Here is a 23,038-nt window from a genome sequence, read left to right as displayed (position 1 = left end):
GATGTGTGGGGTGAATCAGTGCCTCCGTCTAATTTTGGCTGCTCTGACCAGCCGGGGGCTGAGTTCCTGCCCCGTCTCCGGGAGAAGGAACAGAGCCCCCGTTATTTCCTCTCTCCGCCAGCCTGTGGGCAGGGGGCAGGGGGAGAACCCTGGGCGGGCAGCCCTGCTGTGCTGGCTCCGTGCCACGGCCAGCCCCAGCCTCAGCACCCTTGGGTGCCCCCGGAGCCTCCCTCCGACATCAGGCTCAGCCCACGGGAGGGCTCGGTTAGCTGGAGAAACATCCCCTCGCGTGTCTGACGTGAGCTAATTATGCCTGAGCCGCACCAAGCCCCTGGAATCCCCTCCAAACCCAGCCCTCGTGTCGCGAGGGGGGCAACCACCCACTCCCGGTCCGGGGTGATTTCATCTGTGATTAGGCAAAATGTATTAATAACATCCCCCGCCGCGTGTCGCCGGGGGGGCGGGAGGTGGAGCTGGGGCAGGATAAGAGCCGGGGCTCGGCGGGGACCGGGGCAAACCCCCAGCTGCCACCCCTGCACCCCGAGAGCCTCAGGGGGACGAGGACCCGCTGGAAATGGTGAGGCTGCACCCCACGGTGCTGCTTTCGGGGGAATTTACCTGGGAAATGGGTCACGGGGGCTTGGATGCTTTTCGCCACCCTCTTTCCAGACAATCCAGCTGCCTCCGGCTGCCTGCTCCGGTGCTTTCCAAAGGGTTTCACCCAGGAGATGAGTTGCAGGAGGCTGGATGCTTTTTGTTGTCCTCCTTCCAGCTTTTTTTCTAGCCAGCCCTGGGAGGAGCGCGGGGTCCCGGGCAGAGGAGGATGCTGAGGATGCGGCGCACGTGGCCGCGCTCGCGCCCTCGTCACCCCGCTGCTTATTTTAGCCAAATTGCTTCATGTCCCATCCGGCCGGGCAGCTTCTGCCCCAGATAGCTGGGCACCCCCCGCGGGGGTGGCACCCACTGGGGACAGCGTGTGAGGAGGTGGCGGTGGCGTGAGCCCCGCTGCCCACGTCACGCGTCCCCGGCCAAAGGGCAGGTGTTGCGGGACGGGGAGCGGCTGCGGGAGGAGACGCCGCTGTCCCTGGGTGTCCCCTGCCACCGCCCGGCCCTGGGTGGCAAAGGGCTGGGGGGGGGCCGAAAGGGAGGGGACGGGGGCATCTGGATGGGGGCAGCAGGGGGGACAGGGACACGTCCTGGGGGGTGATGCTGAGCGCGGGCTCTGTGCTCCCCGCAGGCTGCGCTGTGCCGCAGGGTGCTGCTGCCCGTCCTGCTGCTGCCCTGGGTGAGCACCGGGCAGGGGCTGAGCCTCCCGTGGGACCCGGCGGTGCCCGACGCACCGGCACGCTTCCCCTGGGACGGGGGCGAGCCGGCCGCCTGGGAAAACATGGGCACCAAGGGGCTGCTGCAGGGTCTCCCCAAAAGAAGCGACCACAACTCCGTGGAAGGCTCCGAGCCGGACCAAGCCACCCTGCTGCTAGAGGAGTCCATGAGAAAAGCCTTCCCCTGGCTGGCGAGCCCCGGGGCCGGCGGGCACGCGCCGGTAAAAAAGAGCAGCGCGGCGAAAAAGGTGTCCCTGTCCCTCGACGTCCCCACGCACATCCTGAAAATCCTGCTCGACCTGGCCAGGGAGAAGGAGCTGCAAGCCAAGGCGGCCGCCAACGCCGAGCTGATGGCCCGCATCGGGCGCAGGAGGTGACGGCCCAGCCTCCCAGAGAGCACCCGCGGCACCGGTGGCCGTCCCCGTGCCGGCACCGGCCCCAGCCCCGACCTCAGAGCAAACTCATCCCCGGGGCGTGCTGCCCGGGGGCTGGCGGTGAGCAAGCAGCAGCCACGGAGGGGGTGTGTTAATGGCCCCAAAATCGGGGAAAGGAGCAGTCGGGGCTGGCACCCCCACGCCGGGCGAGGTGGCCTCCTCGTCCCCATGTCCTGGCGTGCCCCAAAAGGACACATCCGCACCAGGGACACACGGGTTTTCCACGTACCTTCTGTCTGTACACCTACAATGCTTTTCTATCCCATAAAATCCTCCCCAAACCCCCCCGAGCGTGCGATGGAAGGTGGCAGGAGCGCCGCCCCGGCTCCCTGCGCAGCCACCGCCTCGCGGGCCCAGATAAGCCGGGACGCGGGCGGAGGGCGGCCGCCCCGTGCAAAGTACAGGGCCGCGGGCTCGCACGGGCGGCCGGGGCCAGGGGAAGGCCTCGCGGGGCCGCTGGAGCTCGCGGCGGACGCGGCCATGCTCTTCGAGGAGTACCTGGCCCACGGTGAGCGGGGGCAGCCCGGCTGGTGGGGGGGGGGCAGGATTTGGGGAGGGGGAGGTCAGCGTGGCCCCAGGACGGTTTTGGGGACGGGGAGGTGAGCGTGGCCCCGCACGGCGTGGTGAGGACGCTGCTTGGGCAGCCGGCGAGGGGGAGCGGTGGTGGGCATGGGGGTGAGGGGTGCCCTGCAGCCCTGCTCACGGGGATGTCCCGGTGACAGGGCTGGACCCAGGGGGGGCTCGGCACTGGTCCCCCCGCCCCGCTGTCCCTGCTGCTGCCGCCCAGTGCCACGCTGTCCCTGCTGCCCCCATCCCAGTGCCCCCAGCCCCAGCATCTCCCCCGTGCGGCCTCTCCTCTGTGTGTCCCCCCCCCCACCCAGTCCCGGTGTCTCCCAGCCCGGTGCCCTCCCCAGGCCCACTGTGCCCTGCTCCCAGTATGCCCCCCTCCATTCCCAGGATGCCCCCCTGCATCCCAGTACCCCCTCTCCCGGTGTGCCCCCTCCATCCCAGTGTCCCCGGTCCTGGGGTGCCCCCCTCCATCCCAGTGCCCCCAGCCCCACCACGTGTCCCAAACATATCCCAGTGCCCCCCATCCCAGTGCCCCCTGTCCCAGTATGCCCCCTCCACCCCAGTATGCCCCCAGTCCCAGTATGCCCCGTCCATCCCAGTGACCCTCATCTCGGGGTGCCCCTCCATCCCGGTGCCCCCAGCCCCACCAAGGGTCCCATACACATCCCAGTGCCCCCCCTCCACCCCAGTGCCCCCCCCCCATCCCCACCCCAGTGCCCCCAGTCCCGACGCCCCTCCAGCCCCAGCCCCAGCCCCGGACCCCCCAAGCCCCGCCCCCCTCCCCGTCCCCACCAATCACGCCTCTCCCTCCCCGCCGGGTCCCGCCCCCCTCACGCCAATCACTCCCACCTCTCCCCCCTCGCCCCGCCCCGCCCCTCCCCGTTAGCCCCGCCCCACCCGGGGCAGCTCCCGGTAGCAGCCACGTCGGGGGGTGGGGGGGCGGCCGCGCCTGCGCAGTGCGGCGGGTGACGGCGGCGGTGACAGGCTGGCAGGAAGGGGCGGGGCGGGCACCGGGACGGGCACCGGGACCGGGAGAGGCACCGGGAGCGGGGTGCGGCGGGCGGCGCCATGCTGAAGAAGTTCGACAAGAAGGACGAGGAGTCGGGTGAGGGGACGGGCGGGGCGCCGGGGGGCGGGAGGGGAAGCCCCGGTGCCGCTCCCGGTGCCGGTGCGGGCTCCGTGAGGCGAGTCCCGGCGCCGCCCTGACCGCCCCCCCCCCCCCCCCCCCCCCCCCCCGCCGCCTGCTCCCCCCGCAGAGATCGCCCTGGGGCCCGCCGCGTGTCCGGAGCCTGCAGGCCGCTCCCCGGGGGCCGCCGCGCTGACCGGGCGCCGGGGCCGGGCGGCGGGCGCGGAGGGTAACGGCGGGGCCGTGGCGGTGGCGGTGGCGGTGGGGTCACCCCGGTGGTGGTGGCGGCGGCGGCGGTGGTGGTGGTGGTGGTGGGTCCCCCGGTGGTGGTGGTGCCCCCCCCCGAGGGCTCGGTGCTGTTCCCGGCCGTGCCTCCTCGCAGCCCTCCGGCCCTCCCCGGGCTGCCCCCGGTGGACCTGCAGCCGGTCCCCGCGGGGCTCCGGGGCTGTGACCCGCTGGTGTGCTCGCTTCTCGATTTGCGCTGCGCTGATCCCGGAATCGGTAGGGCTGGCGAGATCCCTGGCATCGCCCGGTCCGAGCACCGTCGCCCACCGAGCCCTGTCCCCGAGCGCCACGTCCAGCAGAATACAAGGGGGCGATCGCCTCCGTCGGCCTCGTCCAGAGCCTGCCACGATCTCCGATGAGCAGGGAGCTTCACGGGGGGAGCCCCTCGTGGGGGATTTTGTGGGGTTGTTCTCCCTTTGCACCTGCCACAGGTCTCCAGGTGGTGCCTGTGGCCGGGGCTGGCAGGAGAGGCAGTTCCTTGTAGCGTGGGGCCGACTCGTGTTGGTTGTGTTCGTACCAAAAGCTCACAGAGCTCTCTCTCCTTACTGCCTTCGCTGCTTGCGCACATCCCAATGCTTCTCCTTCACTGTTGCGTTTAATTCTGATCCCTTGTTTCTGTGTTGAATGAAGGCACCCAGCCCTTCCTGCACCTGCTTTTCTCTGCTGGGTTCTCGATGTGTCCCACATGTAACCCTTGTAATTGCTGGTCTTCCATGGAGTGTTTCATCCCTGAATTCATGGGCCTTGCCTGTCTATTTCTTGTCTATTCCATGGCATGGCTAATGGGACAGTCTTTTAGTTGAGATGAGCGTCTGCTTGCTTGGGTCCTGTTTCTCTGCCTTTCGTGGATGATTTAGGTAGCTTTGGATGAGCTGCTTCCATTGACTCTCAGCAATGCACTCAGAGATGTTATTTTGGGCATGTAACTGCTGTAAGACCCTTGCTTGGTCAGTGATTATTTCTCTGCAAATCAGTACAAATTGTTGTTAGTCATCTAATGCTGGGAGCGTTCTGGAGATGCTGCCTCTGCCTTCACTGTCTGTTTCTCCTTCTCTGATCAGAAGAGCGCTTTGACGCAGCAAGCTGTGAAGATCAAGACATGCTGTGCAATGTATTTCAAGATGCCTAGTGCTATGAGATTTGCAGAGGTGATACTCTGCTGATGGCAGATTCAAGGCTGTAGGCATATTGGGCTGCTAGGAAGGTTTTTTCCAACCATTTTCTTCAAATATCTAAGAAACTGGTACTAGAAACATTGTTTTTATTCCTTTCCCCTCGTTTTCATCTCTTCCCAATGCCGCCTAAGTGCCCATGCTTCGTTCAGCCACCTGCTGCATTTGCAAATTTTATCCCGAGCCAGAGGAGGGCAGTTACTGAACCTGAAAGGAGCCAGGGTGCAGATGCATTTGCCTTTTAAATGTAAGACTTTTGCAAAGGCTCCTGGCAGCAGCGCGTGATGCTTCAAGCACAGGTCAGACCGGAGCTGGACCTGGGGCTGTGCTCTCCCGGTCAGGCTTGTTAAATGGAGGAGCAGCACTGCAAGTGGCTCGGTGCTGTCCCAGGTCAGGCTGAGCATAGGTACTAATTAAAACCTGGTCATCAATAACTGGCAGCTTTTGAGAAGCTGCAGCTCGCAGATGCTTAGCAGGAGGCGAGTTAATAGGGACCATGCAGAATAATAGTGCTTTTCCCTCTGATTATTTCGTCCTTAATTGGTGAGTTTTTTCTTTATTTAATATAATTTATTCTATTAAGTGGAACAATGAAAGTTATTCTGTGTCCAGACTCTCTTGTCTGCTGTCTTGTTCTCTTAATTAGTGACAAAGAATGCATTACTGGTGGATTCCTCATTGCTTTATAACAGGGGTAAAGCACTCCTGACTCGCCAGCCTGGCAAGCGGTGTCTTCTCTTGTCTGCAACTCTCTGAGCTTTTGTTTCTAGGCCTGCCTTGGTGATGCTCTCACTGGCACAAGATCCCAGCCCTGCAGTTGGAGATAGGTCTTTGGGGATAGTGGTGGAGCGCAGTTACTTTGCAGCTAGTCAGTCTGCCTCAGCTCGTGGCTGGTTACTCCTTGGGGTGATAAATCAAAGATTGTCCTGTCTGCTCTGCCTTCCCTAATTGCTCTAAAGTCATTCCATCAATGCTGCTTAAAAGAGGGAGTGCTGATTGCTTGGTATTCATGCAAAAATTACCCCCAAGTGCTCTGCCTATTATTAAGCTATAGGCGTGTTTAGAAAGTAGCTTTCCCATAGCGCTGTTCCTGTAAAGACTCTTGTTATCTTTATTTTGCAGGTGGGGGTTCCAACCCGTTCCAGCACCTGGAGAAGAGTGCAGTCTTGCAAGAGGTAAACCCTTAGCTCTCCTTTGTGTCGCCCTTTCTGGGTAGAGTCTCTTCCTCTCTTAAGCAGGTCGTTGCAGAACTTTAGCAAGGAAGTGGGGGTTTGTTGCAGGTTTGTTGGGGGGTGTTGGTATCAGCATCTTTGTCTGTGCTTTGTTTCCAGGCACGGGTGTTTAATGAGACTCCCATAAACCCGCGAAAATGTGCTCACATCCTCACCAAGATTCTGTATCTCATAAACCAGGTAAGGGAGAAAAAATGAGCTGACAAGCACTTTTGTTTATTAGGTTTTCTCTAACTAAACTTTTCTGAATATTTCTAATGTATAGAACAATTCTAATGCATATCCAGTACAAATTTTTAGTAAGCAAAGCTGCTGTGCTGCCAAGTTCCTGCTCACTTTCTTGTCTAAGAAGTTCTGTGGGCTATAGAGGGCAGGAATGAGGAAATACAGAGAGGCTGATACCTATGATTTATTATTACTTGGGAGCTGTTAGCTTACAACGCTGTGGTGCCAAAGGTGGTTTTGAATCCTGTTCTTAGCCTTCAGAATTTAAAATCTGCGTGCTCTAAGGATCAACTTTGTAAAGGCATTTACTGATCTCGTGGGGTTTCCCTGCCCCAGGGCCTCTGTATCTTATATGTAGTAACTAGCTGGCTCTGCCTAGCTGTGGTGCCTATGGAGAGTATGACATAAGCTTTCCTTACATAAGCCATGGAAATCCAACCCAATTCTCCCCCGTAAGGAAGCTGTATTGTCACAAGTCATTTTTTGGTAACGTAATAAACCATGCTGTCATCTGGATCAACAACTAAGCCGATTCCAGCCATGGCTGGGGGATTTCTCAGGCAGCATGTTACTCTGTTGAAATACACTGGCAAGGGAGAGACCTGCCGTGCTTCCAGCCACGTCGTGCCTGTTTTCCTAATGCGTGTGAGGCTGAGTCTTGTACCTACAGCAGACCCGACTCTGGTTGTGGTAACTGGGATTTCCTTCCTTCCATCTAGGGGGAGCACCTTGGTGTCATGGAAGCCACCGAATCCTTCTTTGCCATGACAAAGCTGTTTCAGTCCAACGATGTAAGTCTGCTCGCTGATTTCTGCTGTGTATATCTGGTAGGACAAGTTGTCAACAGTGTCTTTTTCAGCCTTGAGGTGTCTTTTTATGGAATCAACTTTTCCATCTTGCCTGGATGCATTTTCCGCTACATGATCTAAGTGAGAAGAATAGGATGAAAGTTTAGAAACAGGTCAGCTTCATAGCCCTTCCCTTGTAGCAGCTTAACTCAAGTATTCCCTCAGGAACAGAGAATAGCCCTGTCGCTTCATCCCAAGGTTGAGGGGTTTAGAAAAGGAAGGGATGTTTTGTTAATGAATATGAGTTTTGTACACCTTTTTTGCTCAGGCGCTGTGGCTCTCTGAAACTATCAGGTTATTGATCTTTGTGATAAAGTCATGGAAGGAGGAAAAACTGAGATCCCTTCTACCTGGGATTCCCTCAACTGATGTGTCTTCCCTCTTCCCTTGCTAGCCAACTCTTCGCAGGATGTGTTACCTGACTATCAAAGAGATGTCTTCTATTGCAGAAGATGTAATCATTGTTACTAGCAGGTCAGTCGCTTTGGTTTTCCCACTCTTACATTCATGCATTCTCCAGTAATGCCCTTTCAGCCTCTTTGAGATAACTGTAGTCCCCAAGCAATGTGAAGACAAGGAATGCTCTTGGTGAGGAAACAAATCTCCTTTAAAAGAGGCTATTAAAATACAGACACTGAACTACTGGTGATGTATTTGAAATGTGCTGTGTCCCCATATCCCGTACACTTGGGTATTTGTTTTGTCACTTTTGGTTAAAAGATGTGGCAGTGCTGCAATTCTTCTCCCCTGTTGCAAGAGGATCTTTTCCTCCTGCCTTCCCACTCTGATGGGACTTGCTTGGGTCCTGCACTTGCCTGCTTGGTTTTCGGCTGTGGTCCTGTCTGCCTGCTGCTCTGTGGGCACTGTGCTTGCACCTAAGAGCTGCTGGCTCAGGAGTGCAGCATTGAGAACTTCCTGTTTCCAACCAGCTTAACCAAAGACATGACCGGGAAGGATGACAATTATCGAGGCCCTGCAGTGAGAGCGCTCTGTCAAATCACCGATGTAAGTGCAGCTTTTCTTTTGGGGCTGCCCTAGGCCCTTCACCCCACCTTTCACCCTGCTTCCCATGCCTTTGCGTCTCCTCTTTCACGCTCCTGACAGCTTTTCTGTATCAGCTGTTGTTTCCCTCTCCCTGCAGAGCACCATGTTGCAGGCCATCGAGCGTTACATGAAGCAGGCGATTGTTGACAAAGTGCCAAGTGTATCCAGCTCTGCTCTGGTGTCCTCCCTGGTAGGTACTCCCTGTGGGGTGGGCCTGAGGGACAGTCTAACTGGGAAGTGGTGGTCTGTGGTGGGACTGCACATCTTGGGAGTTTCACATGGGAGCTATCCTTTGGTAGAGGATACATGAGGGAGAAAAAGAGGGGAGGAAAGAGAGAACTACTTTTATGCGGTGCAATACGATTCAGTGTCAGAGTAATTTAATCCCAAAGACTTAGCGCTCCATTAGAAAACAGCCCACCCTTTCTCCCTGTCTTCAGGGAAAAAAAATTATCACCAGTTTGATGTGGCTGGCAGTGCCTCCTAGGAGCCCAGGCTGTCGGTGTGTTGGTACAGGCGATGCAGGATGAGAGGTGCTGCGTGCACGCACTGCACAGAGCAGCAAGCAGGGCGGCTGCTGTCTGCACCAAAGTGTGCAGAGGGGGGAAGCTTGCCCAAGGGCTACCCATGCTGCACTTAGGAAAAGCAATACCATGGCCACAAGTCTTTGGATCTCTCCAGTTAATTAAGTGGATTTGTGGCTGGGTGCATCTTTGAGAGGGGAATTAATGACCAGCTTATAAGTGCAAATGTCTCTGTGATGCTCTCAAGTGTCCTATTTAACACCAACCTGCAGATTTAGGAACTTCAAGGTTTAAAATGGGATGTGGGTGTGAGAATCCGATGGCATTTCTGTGGTAGTAACCTGGATAGGGAAGCTGTCCCTGACTATTGCAGAACTGCGGGGGCTGCACGATATTTGTGTAGGCACTGTGGCAAAAATGCTGGTGGTCCAACACTCATGATAGCGCGCATGCTCTTCTTCCTGTTAACGAAGGTGCTAAATGTAGCCTGAGGAGCTTTGGTCTGTTGAGTTCTTGTTAAGAGATGTAAGATCTGCAGGCAAGATTGGAAGGGTTTGTGTGTCTTTGTGGTACATGGCCACTCCAACTCTGACCATGGTGCAAGCATCACAGTGTTATTTCTTGTCAAACTGTTTCCTTTGTCCTCTGCATACAATCCAGGAGTGTTTCTGCAGGCTGGGGTTTCATTGTTGCTATCCCCTTCCTTTGTGAAGTGAGGAACTGGTGCTGACTTTGCAGGAGGTGTTTAACCTCTTGAGGCCACAGCTGACATGGGCAGGTCTCTGCATCCTAGTCCTCTGCTCTTTATAAATTGCTGCCTCCAGCGCCCTCATGGGGAAGGCTTGTTTTTTCTTAATATGAGCTGTTATTCCCAAAGCTTCCTCCATCCTTCTCTCATGGGCTGTCTGTGACTTTGTCTCTACCCAGCACCTGCTGAAGACCAGTTACGATGTGGTAAAACGCTGGGTGAACGAGGCTCAGGAGGCAGCTTCCAGTGACAACATCATGGTGCAGGTAGGAAACCCACCTGCTGGTGCTCAGCCAGCTATCTCCAGGCCACAGAGGGGAGTGAAGAGCCCAACGTGGGTTTGTGACAGTCTGTTTCCCTGCACAGTATCATGCTCTGGGCTTGCTCTACCACGTGCGGAAGAATGATCGCCTGGCGGTCAACAAGATGCTCAGCAAGTTCACGCGCCATGGCCTCAAGTCGCCGTTTGCCTACTGCATGATGATTCGAGTAGCCAGCAAGCTGCTGGAGGAGGAGGCTGGCAGGTGAGGGGCCTCTTTTGCCCTGCTGGAAGAATTTCCTCAGGTCCTGCTTCCATCTCCTCTTGTGGGCTAACTTTTCATCTGATGAGAGCAATTATTTCTGTTTTTGAAGAGCAGTGTGTGACTTCTAACTTACTGATGGTTAAAAGGCAGCAGAATAAATGACAGGGTGCTTTCCTGTTATGGGATCGCTTCTGCAAGTCTTGTCTGTGTATGTGCTTGCACATCAAATACTTGCTTCTCTTTCCTGTTTTGTGTATCTGTTCTTTATCGAGATAATCTCTTTCATGTTGTCTTCTGTAACCGTGGCTAGCATGTGTGCGCTGGGGCTTCCTGGGGGATAAGATCTCTGGTGTGTACAGTGAGCTCTGAGTAACTGAGTTAAGGGAGATTCCTGTTAGCCTGTAAAGCAAAGGCTGTTGTCTCAGGTGGCAGCCAAACATGCTGGAAGTACAATGTAATGACTACTGCAAAATATGAAGATGGGAGGGGGGGGTTGTGTCTGTTTTTACCTTCCCAGAGGCAATGGTACCTGTCCAGTTTTGCTGCAGGACTCTTTGTTTCTGTTAGCACCCTTGTTTTAATTCATTCTTGTGGTTTTTGTCCCTCAGCCGTGATAGCCCCCTGTTCGACTTCATCGAGAGCTGCCTAAGAAACAAGCATGAGATGGTGGTCTACGAAGCTGCTTCTGCCATCGTTAACCTGCCCAACTGCACTGCCAAGGAGCTGGCACCGGCTGTCTCAGGTAAATGCGGTGCTCACAGCAATAGCGAGGGAGTTATGGGTTGGTGTGGTGATGCCTGCTGGAAAGGCCCTTATGTAGTTTCAGGCTTGTAAAGCTGCCATGCTCCTGGTTGTTTTATGCTGGTAGTGAAAGCCTGTGGTGTGTACGAATAGCTTTGCTACTGTAAAGGTATTTGCCTGAACTGTTCAGGTGTGGGTTACTGAAGGTTTGGGGTTTTTTTGTTGTTGTTTTTCTTTTTTTTTTTCTGTGAAACAGGGCTGGATTCTAACTGCTAAATCTTCCAGCTTTAGATTGAGTGTAACTGTGTAAAAATCCAAGGTGTTGGGGACCTGCCTTCCCAGCTCAGCTCAGCCCAGTCCAGAGGTTCTCCTGAGCTGGGACCGTGGGCATGTAGGGAGGGTGTCTTTCATGGGCAAGCCCTAGGAAAGGAACAGGGTTTGCAAAGAAACAGAAAGCAGCAGTTCAAATTGACTCAACAGGAAAGATGATAAAATGGTGAAATTGGTTTCCCAGAGGAGCAAAGGATAGCAGCATCATGGTAAAAAGAGGGAGATGGGTGGGGGCTGGATGTCAGCAGGAACATGTGGTGAAGGGAACAACAGGGAGGGAGAAAGAAAGGAAGCTGGTAAATTCAGGGTTGCTTCTTAAGTATGCTTCTAGTTATCTTCTGCTTGCAGCTGTTTCTTCGTTTAATCTCATGTTTTAGGTATGAAATGCTTCCCATCATAGATTTTCTAAATGTCTGCCTTTGTTGGTTTCCCCACCTTGCAGTTTTGCAGCTGTTTTGCAGCTCCCCGAAGGCAGCGCTGAGATACGCAGCCGTCCGTACCCTCAACAAGGTAGGAGCAGAGTCTCTTTGGAGCTGTAATCATTTCTCATGCACAGGGAGGTGCAGACTTTAATAGAGAAGGGAGGTCAGATTGGGCTATGATTTTTGTGTAAGTAACTTCTACCCTGGGATACAGCCTTTCTTGTCATAGCTTATGAGTGGAATAAAGCCTCAAGGAGCACTTTACAGAAGGAAAAAAAACGACCCTGTTCACAAGTCTGTGAGAGTGTGCCACTGGTCTTGTGTTATTCCTGGCCCTTTTGAGCTTCCTAGGGTGAAGGAGCTCCTTGTAAAAACGTAGATCAAACCTTGATGCTAACTGGACTGCTCCCTGATGGTCTTTGCTCCAGCTTTTCCCTTGACCTTGACAAGGTTTGTTTTTTGCCAGCTGGGCTTTTTGCATGTATTCAGTGACCTTCCACTTTTCTCCTTCCTTTCCAGGTGGCCATGAAACACCCATCCGCTGTGACTGCCTGTAACCTAGACCTGGAGAACCTCGTGACAGACTCCAACCGCAGCATAGCCACCCTGGCCATCACCACGCTGCTGAAAACCGGCAGTGAGAGCAGCATTGACCGGCTCATGAAGCAGATCTCCTCTTTCATGTCAGAAATCTCAGATGAGTTCAAAGTAAGGATGTGTGTGTATGAGGAGGTGGTACACAGGTTCCTGAAGGTTGCCCTTGGTCTTTGTCCATGTTTGTGTGTGCGCTTTGAAACCTTGGATGGAGCCCCTTCCAGCACCTGGGCTGCAGCATTTTTGCTGGGAAGAGAAAGAATCTGAGGCTATCAGCCCAAGCCAGGCGTCAGTCATTCAGTACCCAGCTCCAAAGTCTGGGGAGAAGCCCTTTGAGTATTAAATCTCTTTCTTGCCCCCCCAGTGGACATGGGCTTTTGCTAGGGGCTGACCAGCACATTAAAGACCAATCTTCTTGTCTAATTCCTAAGTTTATATCCTCCTGGAACTGCCTTTATTGGATAACTAGAGGCAAAATTGTAGCTTCCAGGCCAGGGAACAGCACCAAATTGACAAATTTCAATCTTTCTTTTTTCTGCTCAGCTTGACAGTCCTCTTTTTGACTTGCCCCTCTTTGCTCTAGGTTGTAGTAGTGCAGGCCATCAACGCGCTGTGTCAGAAGTACCCTCGCAAACACGCCGTCCTCATGAACTTTCTTTTCACTATGCTTCGGGAAGAGGTAAGTTTGCAAGCAACTGCTTTGTGCTTCTTTTTTGTATTGTCAGAGATCTAGGGACTCCCAAATGCATAATAATGCAAGTACAGCTTAGTACATGTCAGACAGAAGGTTTTTATTAATTGTGAACTTAACAGGAATTTTACCACCACCATATGCATGAACTGCAGGACTGCACGGTGGCCTCTGCGAGAGTTAAGTTTTCACTGATCATTCTGTGCAGTAAGATTCTCTACCTGTCCTAAAAGGCTTGCAGTCTGACAGAAATGACCAGCTGTGCATGACAGTGTACACATCCTAGCATATTTTCAATGTGGTTCCCATTCTTTAATTTTTCTGGGGGTTTACTAACTCAAAGCAAATGCAGGCAACAGCAGATCTGTTGGCAGGCCATGTGTGTTTCACATTTGAACCAGCCTTCTTTTATACTTTGACAGCAAATTCCAAGAAGTTTTGTCCTGTACCAAAAGATTATGTAACACCTTATTTATTGATGACACAGGACCGCTTTTGTTCTGTTCTCTGAGCTGTGACAGTGAAGGGATCACGAGTACCTATAACCACTCACTGCATTCAGTCAGACAATTGCAGAAAGACAGCTTTACAGAGGTTTGCTGAAGCTCATTTCTAAATGAGCTAACGCATGCAATGCAGCTGGCACCGCTGCTTGCTCTAACGTCACCTTCTGCCAATTACAGCCTCTTGTTTGGGAACAAACCAGAGCCCCTTGCTCTGCTCCTGTGAAAAATGGACTGTTCTACTTTCCCAGATTTTCTGTGGGTGGATGGCATCATTTCGAATGTGGTTTTGTAGTTCAAACCATTCTGTTTTACTTTTTTTTTAAATCTAAAGTAGCTACAGAAAGATCCCCCAAATGCCTAGAACTGTGCATATAATTGGCAGAGGATAATGTGCAGTTTAATCCCATGGTGTGTATCGAGGACACGAGTAAATAATGTCTGAAGATAACTGAGTGTTAATGGCATGTCAGGTTATAGGGTGTGCCTGGGGAGGTATTGATTGCCTGTCTTCCCACACTAATAGGGCCATTTACTGGGTCCTGCTGTGGCAGATATGATCCTTAATATATTTCTCTTGTGATTCATCCTCAGATGTCTGGTGCTAAAGGGGAGAGGGTTGAATTTTTCTCCTCCTCCCACAAGGCTGTTTTTTATGCGCTAATTCTAGCAGCAGAGAATTTTGAAGGAGATATAAACCCTTCAGGCTGATGGATTCCGTTTCCCTCTCTACGATCTGTTTTTCTCTTAACTGCAGCCATTCTGAAGGATGCTGGCAGGCGAGCTTGAATATTAGCTGGTCCTCTGGGACTAAAGAGGGTCAGAAGAGGTGGGCAGCGTTACTGCCCTTCTCCTTTCAAACACAGATTAAAAGCATTGGGTGTGAGTGACCTTTTCAAAGGAATTTTTTTCCTGCCTGGCTAATTCAGAGTGTCTAACGTGCTTTGAGCTTTCCAGCTGAGCCGTTCCCTTTGCTCCCTAGGGCGGCTTTGAGTACAAGCGAGCCATTGTGGACTGCATCATCAGCATTATTGAGGAGAACTCGGAGAGCAAAGAGACAGGCCTGTCTCACCTCTGCGAATTCATCGAGGACTGCGAATTCACCGTGCTGGCTACTCGTATCCTCCATCTCTTGGGCCAGGAAGGGCCCAAAACCAATAACCCTTCTAAATACATTCGCTTCATCTACAACAGGGTTGTCCTGGAGCATGAAGAAGTCCGGGCAGGTAAGAGACAGACCTGGAAAAGCTGTCTGGCCTATGACAGAATGTCAAGGAAATATAGTGCATGAACACCTCTGCTTTTGAGGATTGTGATTTGCTGTAGTCCTGAGTGGATATTTTTACACAGCAAAGACCCTGCAGTCATATTGATGGAAGAGTTGGCCTGCAGCTGAGAAATGGAGGGGGGGATGCGGTGACTTCATGGAACTAGACAGAGGAGATTTGCAGGCACTTCACTATGATACATCTGCCTCTCTCTCTAGTTACAGCAATGCTTTATACTGGGGCTAGCGTCTCTGATGTGACATTTGAACACAGCCAGGAAACGGTAGAAACTTCAGCTGATTTCCTTGTTTGCTAATTCTGTTTTTTTGACTTGCGCTATAGGTGCTGTAAGTGCTCTGGCCAAATTTGGAGCCCAGAATGAGGAGATGTTACCCAGTATCTTGGTGTTACTGAAAAGGTGAGTGTCACCCGATGTTACGGGGACAAACAGGTTCTTTAGGGATCCTGCTCAGAATGAGGATGCTATGAAGTTGTAGTTATAATTAGAACTCTCTGAAATAATAAAGATTATAGTAGCACAGGATTTTACGATCAGTGTTATCATGGTTTAGTATTTTTTCTAGTCACCTGAACCCTCTGCAGGTCAAGTCAAATCTTAATTCTTGGCGCACAAGATAATAATAATCTAGACTTGGAATATGCTTGAAGGAATACCAGTTGCTTAGGGTAGAGGCACCCCTGATCACTGGGGAATCACAGGTTTTGCCATCCAGCAGCAGTTCCCATCCAAGTCCCACTTAAACTTTCAGCTGCTTGACCGTATAGGCAGTGTTCCAAGTGCAGTTACACTTCCTTGTTCTGTGACAGCCACCACGTCCGGGTTGGCCTGGTGCCTGCAACATTCGAGGCTGGTGGGGAGGGAGAAAGTTGGCCTGGCACCCAGGGTCTTCAGGGCTGGTGAGGAGGGGGAAAAGGGAAGCTGACACGTGACCAGCTCACGTACAAATAATGAGCATTTACTTGCCAAAAATGGCATTGGTTATGCTAACATTATTGTCAGGAGCGTGGGGTACCGTGAGTTGTACCTCAAGGGTTTCTCAGCATCCTAGGTGAACATTCCTGTTGGCTTGAAAGAGTTTGTCAGCATCCGCATGCTTGTCTACTCTTCTGTCTGTGGGTCTGAGGAGGTGCAGCAGGTACCTGGGATCCTGTGATGGGATCACCAACGGCATTCAGCACTGCACAGTGTGGTGGATGATTGCTTGTCTGATACAATTGCTAGTAGGCTACTTGTCCCTATAGCATGTTCTTTCTGGCCCTGTAAGGTGGTTAGTCACCTGGTTTCATTCATGTGGACTCTGCTGCCTTGTGCTGAAGCAAGTTTTCTGCTTTCTTCTCAGGTGTGTGATGGATGATGACAACGAAGTGAGAGACAGAGCCACGTTCTACCTGAATGTTCTGGAGCAAAAGCAGAAAGCCCTCAATGCTGGCTACATCCTGAACGGTAATACAAGAAGTCCTCAAACAAGCCTGCACTTACTTCCTGGTTTAACATTCCACAAAGAGCTGGTGTTAGCTCTGGTTTCAGTGACCTGTCCCTTCTGTCCCCAGGTTTAACAGTGTCCATCCCTGGCCTGGAGAGGGCTCTGCATCAGTACACCCTGGAGCCCTCTGAAAAACCCTTTGATCTGAAGTCCGTTCCTTTGGCGACAGCTCCTATTGTTGAGCAAAGGGCAGGTAAGGCACAGTCCCCTGAGTGCTGGCCCAAGCCCTTGGTCAGTAGTCCACATCGGGCTTGCTGGGAGTTGCTGAGATCCATCCTATTTACATTTTGTGGAATTTTATCTTCTGTAAAGACTAAGGCCAGCAAATTTAGTTGCTCCCACATTAGTATTTCAACTCCTAGTTAGTCCAGCTGCTAATAATAGTAATAGTTGGAACTGCCGTAGCTCTGGTGAGGATTACAAAAGGTATTTAGGAAGCTAAATACAGGTCTCTAATCCATAGCAAGATGAGAAATGAGCTGCCTTCCTTTCCTTAGTCAAATCTCTCTCCAGATATTGATTTATTTTCTGGTTTAGTTACTTATTACTATTCACCTTCACATCTTGTTTGTGGTTTTTTTTTGTTTTCCCTTGCAGAAAACGTCCCTGTTGCTGTAGTCAAACAGCCAGAGAAGGTGGCAGCAACACGGCAAGAAATATTCCAAGGTAAACTGATGGCAAGGCCTCTCCTGCACGCCTGTGTGTAAGAACCATATAGCTACTTCTTGCTGAGCCTGCCTAGCCCCTCTAACTTCTCCCACCTCCTCTTGGGGAGTGACACAGGCACCCAGCTGTAAGTCAGGTGTTGACCCCTAGGTTGTGGGGATGCTTGTAGTCCTCTTCTGTCCAGCTTGCAGTAGATGTGGGCAAATGGCAGCTGACTCTGCTTTTAATTTTAGAAGTCCCTAGTGAATGCTTACGGGTGTTTGGTGAATGGTTCCTTGCTGCAGCAGCTTCTGGCTGTTTAACTGAGGGCTTTGAAACTACTAACGCTTTTCTGTGGGTTGGGGAAGGCAATGGTTCGTGTCCTCTGTTTCAGAGCAACTGGGGGCAATCCCAGAGTTTCGGGGACTGGGCCCGCTCTTCAAGTCTTCCCCAGAGCCTGTTGCCCTGACGGAGCTGGAGACAGAGTATGTGGTTCGTTGCACCAAGCACACGTTTGTCAGCCACATGGTGTTCCAGGTGGGTAGCTATGGCATGCGGTGCCAAAAGAGGATTGGGAAATAAGCTCATGACCAGTTTAAAAAAAAAAAAGCCCAAAACAAATAAAAACAAAACAGAATAAATACCTCAGGGTTATCTTTGTTCAGAGCATTCACTGGAATGAGTCCTTAGTTTCTCACCCAGGGCAGCAGAGCCCTGGAAAAAAATTTAGGGAGTGTTTGTAGTTTTGGTTCAGCAATGCACACATGTATGGTCAAAATAACAATCGGACAGGCACTAGGTGGGGCTGTTCTCATTGAGTACTTGGCAAGAGGAGCTGTATTCTTTCCTCAGGGACCTAAGCATGTGCTTTGGACATAGGAGGGTGAAGCTTACCATATCTGAAAGGCTGAAAACATTACCAGAGAAAGACACATGGTGGTAGAGAGCTCCCACCCCCTGCGTTTTGTTTCAGCCTTTGCAGTACAGGTGCTTGTTTCTGTGAGTCTTGGCTTTGCCTGTGCCACCCTGGTGCTGTATGTGAGGAGATGTAGGGAATAGAGTAGTAATATTGCCTTACAGCAAAGAGTTAACCTGGGAATTATCTTCCTGGGAGGAAGGACAAAGTACATTTAGAGAGAAAGTTCCACGCTGATTGGTGAACTGAAACAAGCAGAAGCTGATACACCCCTGCCCTCATTGGATTTGTGTTCCTGCCTGGGTTGCAGAGGTCACACACTGGATAATTTTGTGCTGGTATAAGTGTCATTTTCTTTTAAAAAAATAAAAAATAAAAAATGCTTGAGCATTGGAGTACCCTGAAGGTTTTTAGCTTCTCCCCTAAAGCATTTATATGCCAGTTCCTCTGTGACTAAACTGAAACGTGAGCCCTACTGATAGCCAGATTGGTTGCTGAGATAGAGGCAGGAGTTCACAAGCTGACACCATGCTCCAGCTATGCCTACAGTGAACCTGCTATTATAGCTGAGAGCTTCAAGCTGGCTTTGTTCTCCCCTCCCGTTTAGTTTGACTGCACGAACACCCTGAACGATCAGATCCTGGAGAATGTCACGGTGCAGATGGAGCCAACGGAGGGCTATGAGGTCATTGGCTACGTCCCTGCCAAAAGCCTGGTGTACAACCAGCCGGGTACCTGCTACACGCTGGTGGCACTGTCTGAAGAGGATCCGACAGCAGGTAAACAGTTTGTCCTCTATTTTTCCTGATATCCCCCAAACGAAGCATACCGTATTGCTCACGCCCACAGACATTCTACCTTGCATCCTAGCCAGATATTTTTAGCCTGTGTGTGGGTGCAGCCCTGAGTGATGCTGAGCATGACTTCTCCTCGCTGTTTGAGGGCTGTCAGGCCTCCCTTCTCCTCTCCTTGTTCCCTCGTGCTGTGGCATTGTCGAGTCGGGCTGTGGGAACTGGCAGCTGAGCATTCAGATCTGCTGAGTTATCTCCCGGGCACCCTGGCACGTCCTTTAGCCTGCCTGTTCTTTGCGTTAGTATGTGGGGAGGTGGGTGGTTGTCTGCCTGTCTGTGAAGAGCTACGAGTGCCCAGACACCGGGTAGCAAAAGAATATTTCAGACAAATGGCCAGAACTTCAGTGATGCCTCTTCAAACTGAACACGAACCAGGCTCTACCTGCACTCTGGTCTTGCTGCTTTGTGTTGAGGCTGCTCACCTGTGTGTGGCTGCCCTTCATCCAGCAGTGCCTGTCTTCAGAGATGAGTTGCCATTTCCTCTCCCAGCCGTGTGGTATTAATCATCTGCTGTGTTACGGTGCAAGCTGGTTTCGTTTCCGATGTGCATGAGCTGATCCCTAGATAAAGGATCTTGCCCCCTTTGCAAGATGCTGGTGGGACATGTTTAGTTAATATTCCCAACGCAAGTTGAGGTTCATCAGTAACAGTGTTTGATCTGAGGATTATGGTTTTGTACAGCTATCAGGAGCCTGTATTTATCACTGTTAGACTTACAAAGAAATACTTTGTCCTTGAGAGAAAGAAGCAGTCAGAGTGCTCTCTGGGTCGTGTGCTAAGCCTGTGCTGCTGGCTGTGAGGAGGAAAACCCAGCTGCCCCAAGCTCCCCGGCCCCAGTCTGTGCCAGAGGAACGCAGATCTGGTGGTAACGTGAGCTTTGCCTTTGCCTCCCCCATCTCCAGTGGCCTGTACGTTCAGCTGCATGATGAAGTTCACTGTCAAGGACTGTGATCCCAACACGGGTGAGGCGGACGACGAGGGTTACGAGGATGAGTATGTGGTAAGGAGCTGGGCATGTACCCCGTCATGGAAGCTGCAGTTGTTTTGGGGGACTTTGTGATCTGTGCCCACTAACGTGCCATGCAAGCAGCGATGTAACCACTGGCGCTGCTGTGGACAGAATGACAAGAAGAGGAGGGTCTCGTTGCCTCTGTGGCATCTGTCCCAAGGTGTGAGATGCGGGTTTGGAGACGTTGTCTGTCTCAGCTGGGCTGCTGGCCATCTCTTGCTCTCTGCAAGTTGTTCTCTGTGGTTGCACCGTTAATTGCCCGGTGGCTTGCCTGATGCAGGGAGATTTCCAGCTGTGCTCTTCCTCTGGGGAAGGTTGGGCTTTTCTCTCCCCAGCACCGAGACCGATGAAAGCACTGATGCTGTGAAAACACCTCTGTTGGCTGTTTTACCACACAGGAAGAAGCTCAGCTTATGCTTGATCAGAAACTGGGACTGCCTCTCAGAGGGTGGTGCTCACCCTCCAGAGACAAAGCGATGTTGTGACACAACCTCAGCCTGTCCTGTTAGCTCCAGAAGCTGTTCTCTATGCGTTGCCTGTCACTGCTGCGAATCTGATTAGAGGCACTGCTGTGCAGTGAATCACTGAGGACACGGCGTCCTCCCAGGAGTGGGGAGGGTTTTTTCCAAAGGAACACACGAGGGTGACCCCTCTGCTTGCTTCCCACCAGTCACCAAGGCATTTAAGTGATATTTAAACAAACTCTTCCATCTGTTTCAACTATACTCAGCAGCAATTGCTGAAATGAGTGCAGGCTGGTGTCTAGCCAGTTCTGGCACTGCCTGCTCCTAGATACATACTCAGAACTAGGTTTGTCCTTCCCGCCTCACAAAGACATCGCAGCAGCAGTTCAGCTAACCTGGCACGTGGTATTAGGTGACAGCAAGCATCTGACAGCGTCTCACTATACTTTACCAGCTGCAAAACAAGCTAGAAAGGCAAAATACAAGCTTGGGGCAAATGGTACATCTGAGTGAGCACCAACAACTATTTATTAGTTTCGTTTTGCCCTCTGTTTTGGATGTTTGCCTAGTGCTTTGATCCTTGTCAGGCCAAGGACTGTGCTCGGAATGGAAGCCTGCTCTGTAAACCCTGGAATGGCATGACGTGGCTTTCCCAGGCCAAGCAGTTGCTCAACCAACTGTTTGCTTGAGCAAACTAGAAGGGGCAGGGCTTGCTCTGACATTCTCATGAGCAGAAGCGGAGGCTGCCTCCTACATTCACCAGATCTCACGGAATCCTGTCTAAAACTCTCTCTAGAGAGAGCAGGGTGAGTAACAAATATGTTTCACTTGAGCCTCTTCTTATCATCAGCTTGAAGACCTCGAGGTAACAGTGGCTGATCACATCCAGCGAGTTCTGAAGCCAAACTTTGGAGCAGCGTGGGATGAAGTGGGTGATGAGTTTGAAAAGGAGGAAACCTTTACTTTATCTGCTATTAAAACCCTTGAAGGTAAGGTGGTGTCTGAACCCAGCAGGGCTCTTAACATCTCTCTCCCTTCAGCAGGCACAGAGTGGAGATGCAGTCTGGTTCGTATTACATCTCTCACAGAAAGGCAAATAGGGCAAAACCCTTCACAAGTAATTCCACCACAGCTGTTAAATGTGGGCCTGCAGTTATTGTGATAACAAGATAGTTCAGGCTTCAACAAACAAATGAGTATTCTGGGCCCTGTGGAGACCGGGCTGGATTGTGGGAGGCAAGAGAACACTTGCACTGTACCCTCCCAAACAGATCAGTTAACCTGTGAGCTCCCACTTTCCCTCTGTGAAAGGAAGAGCTGCTCTGACCTTGGGACTCAAGACCAAGAAAAAAAGATGCAAAAAGCAGAAGATACGAGGTTGGCGGGCAGGCTTATAGTATAAGCCCTCTTCTTTCACCATTTATTAAAGATTTATTGTTCCCGAGTAGCCTGTAACAACACGGTCCTTCTGATGACTTAGAAAGGTGTCCTTTGTCTGTAGCCCTGTCCTGTTTCCTTGCACAGCACCTTGGGCTTGAAGTACCCTCCCCGAGGCCTTCTCAAATTCCTCTTAAAGACCTGTAATTCCTGTCAGATGTTGTCTCCCTTCTGCATCCATCTCCAGGGAAGCAAGCTTGCTGTCAGGGCTGTGCAGTAAGCGTGCAGCCAGCTGCACTCCATTTCCTGACTCATTCATTCTCTTGTTTCGGTTGCAGTGGTGCCTTTGCTGCATCAGATAACAGAACTGCCGTGTGGTGGCGGCTTTTTGTGTTGTTGTTTTTGCTTGTGTGGCTTGCTTTTGCCTTCCTGATGGCCTTTTAAAGCACAACGCTGGCCAATGCCTCAGGACAAGGACATGAACTACAACATTAAAGCAGGGCTTTTATCGCCTTTTGGTGTTCTCTTTGTGTCCTTGTCTAGACACTCATGACATGGAATCTGTTTTACTTTTTTTTTTTTAATAGAGGCAGTTAGTAATATTGTGAAGTTCCTGGGGATGCAGCCCTGTGAACGATCGGATAAGGTGCCAGATAACAAGAACTCCCACACGTTGTACCTGGCAGGTGAGCTGTGGGCTGAGGTCTCCGCTCAAGCAGCAGCCCTGGGAGGTTGCACAGAACCGACTGAAAATCGGAACAGGAGGTCGTGATGGAACCTGTTGTGCTCAGGGCAGGATTTAGAGGCTTGTCTCTGCTGTGGTTTCCGTCCCTGAAAGTGCAGGGCAACTGGTACTGGAATCAGGAGGGTGCTAGGGTGGGGGGATGTTAGGATCAAGCTCAGCTGGGTGGAAGTTGCTGTCTTGGTGAGCTGGCATTCTGGTTTGGAGTGAGGCTGAGGGGAAAAGTACAGTACCCTTGCCCAGCAACGTCAATGTGTGCTGGAGGTTGAAGGTGGGTGACTGGTTGCTGAACAGGTGCCTGGCTCTCTTCTCAGCTAGAGTTTAAAATAAACTTTCATGAGGTTTTACAGGGCAGAGTCCCAGGTACAGTGTAGTGAATGCGACACTTGCCACTCGGGGTCTCCTCTGGCCCCCTGGGGATTTGCTGGCCTACATCCACCAAGCATCAGCCTTCATTTTGGGGCTTTCAGCGTGCTGGGGAGCGCAGCCTGCGGACTACTCACTCCTTCCTTCTGCCTTGCCTTCCAGGTGTGTTTCGGGGTGGCCATGACCTCTTGGTACGGTCTCGTCTCGTCCTGACGGACACAGTGACGATGCAGGTCACTGCCCGCAGTGGAGAGGAGCTCCCAGTGGACGTGATCATGGCCTCTGTCGGATAACTGCCTCCTGCACTGCTGCCCCCCGCCTCCCAGCCCCCAGCAGGGCACTGCTTCTTCCCCTCTGCCAGCAGAATAGGGATCGTGTTCACTACAGCAGCTTTTGTGTCCCCTTAACTACACCTAGGAGCTGGATGTAGGGTTCTGTCTATTAAAAATAATGCTGTTTTTAAGGTCTGGTTTTATTTTTATTAAGCAGCTGTTGTTTTTTTTTTAAGCGGACCTTTTTTTTTTAAGGTCTCCTTTGTCCCTGCGCTGGAGCCTTTCAGG

At 52.1% G+C, this 23,038-nt stretch overlaps 2 protein-coding genes across 3 annotated transcripts; both read left to right on the top strand.

Moving 5' to 3' along the window:
• The first annotated feature begins 55 nt into the window (after window positions 1–55).
• On the top strand, window positions 56–1,917 carry UCN2 (urocortin 2). The gene is made up of 2 exons (XM_080606144.1): window positions 56–577; window positions 1,238–1,917. Exons 1-2 carry the CDS (start codon window positions 575–577, stop codon window positions 1,697–1,699), a joined length of 465 nt encoding a protein of 154 aa, XP_080462270.1. The 5' UTR covers window positions 56–574; the 3' UTR covers window positions 1,700–1,917.
• A 121-nt stretch (window positions 1,918–2,038) lies between these two features.
• COPG1 (COPI coat complex subunit gamma 1) lies at window positions 2,039–22,941 on the top strand. Of its 2 annotated transcripts, none has more exons than XM_080606129.1 (24): window positions 2,039–2,264; window positions 6,032–6,084; window positions 6,241–6,321; window positions 7,086–7,157; window positions 7,609–7,688; window positions 8,144–8,219; window positions 8,356–8,448; window positions 9,710–9,796; window positions 9,897–10,054; window positions 10,663–10,796; window positions 11,568–11,635; window positions 12,067–12,255; window positions 12,725–12,820; window positions 14,318–14,561; window positions 14,946–15,021; window positions 15,965–16,068; window positions 16,176–16,301; window positions 16,706–16,774; window positions 17,148–17,290; window positions 18,277–18,448; window positions 19,423–19,520; window positions 20,844–20,982; window positions 21,958–22,056; window positions 22,641–22,941. In XM_080606129.1, exons 1-24 carry the CDS (start codon window positions 2,054–2,056, stop codon window positions 22,769–22,771), a joined length of 2,799 nt encoding a protein of 932 aa, XP_080462255.1. In that variant the 5' UTR covers window positions 2,039–2,053; the 3' UTR covers window positions 22,772–22,941. The 2 variants fall into 2 exon arrangements, with proteins under 2 accessions (XP_080462255.1, XP_080462256.1); XM_080606130.1 differs by lacking the exon at window positions 2,039–2,264 and adding an exon at window positions 3,287–3,431.
• The last annotated feature ends 97 nt before the right edge of the window (window positions 22,942–23,038 follow it).

Source organism: Anser brachyrhynchus (genome assembly GCF_964034855.1).
Source record: "Anser brachyrhynchus genome assembly, chromosome: 10".
In the NCBI taxonomy this organism is placed as follows: domain Eukaryota; kingdom Metazoa; phylum Chordata; class Aves; order Anseriformes; family Anatidae; genus Anser; species Anser brachyrhynchus.
Note: the sequence above shows the minus strand (reverse complement) of the source record. Positions and strands in the feature narration are given on the sequence as shown.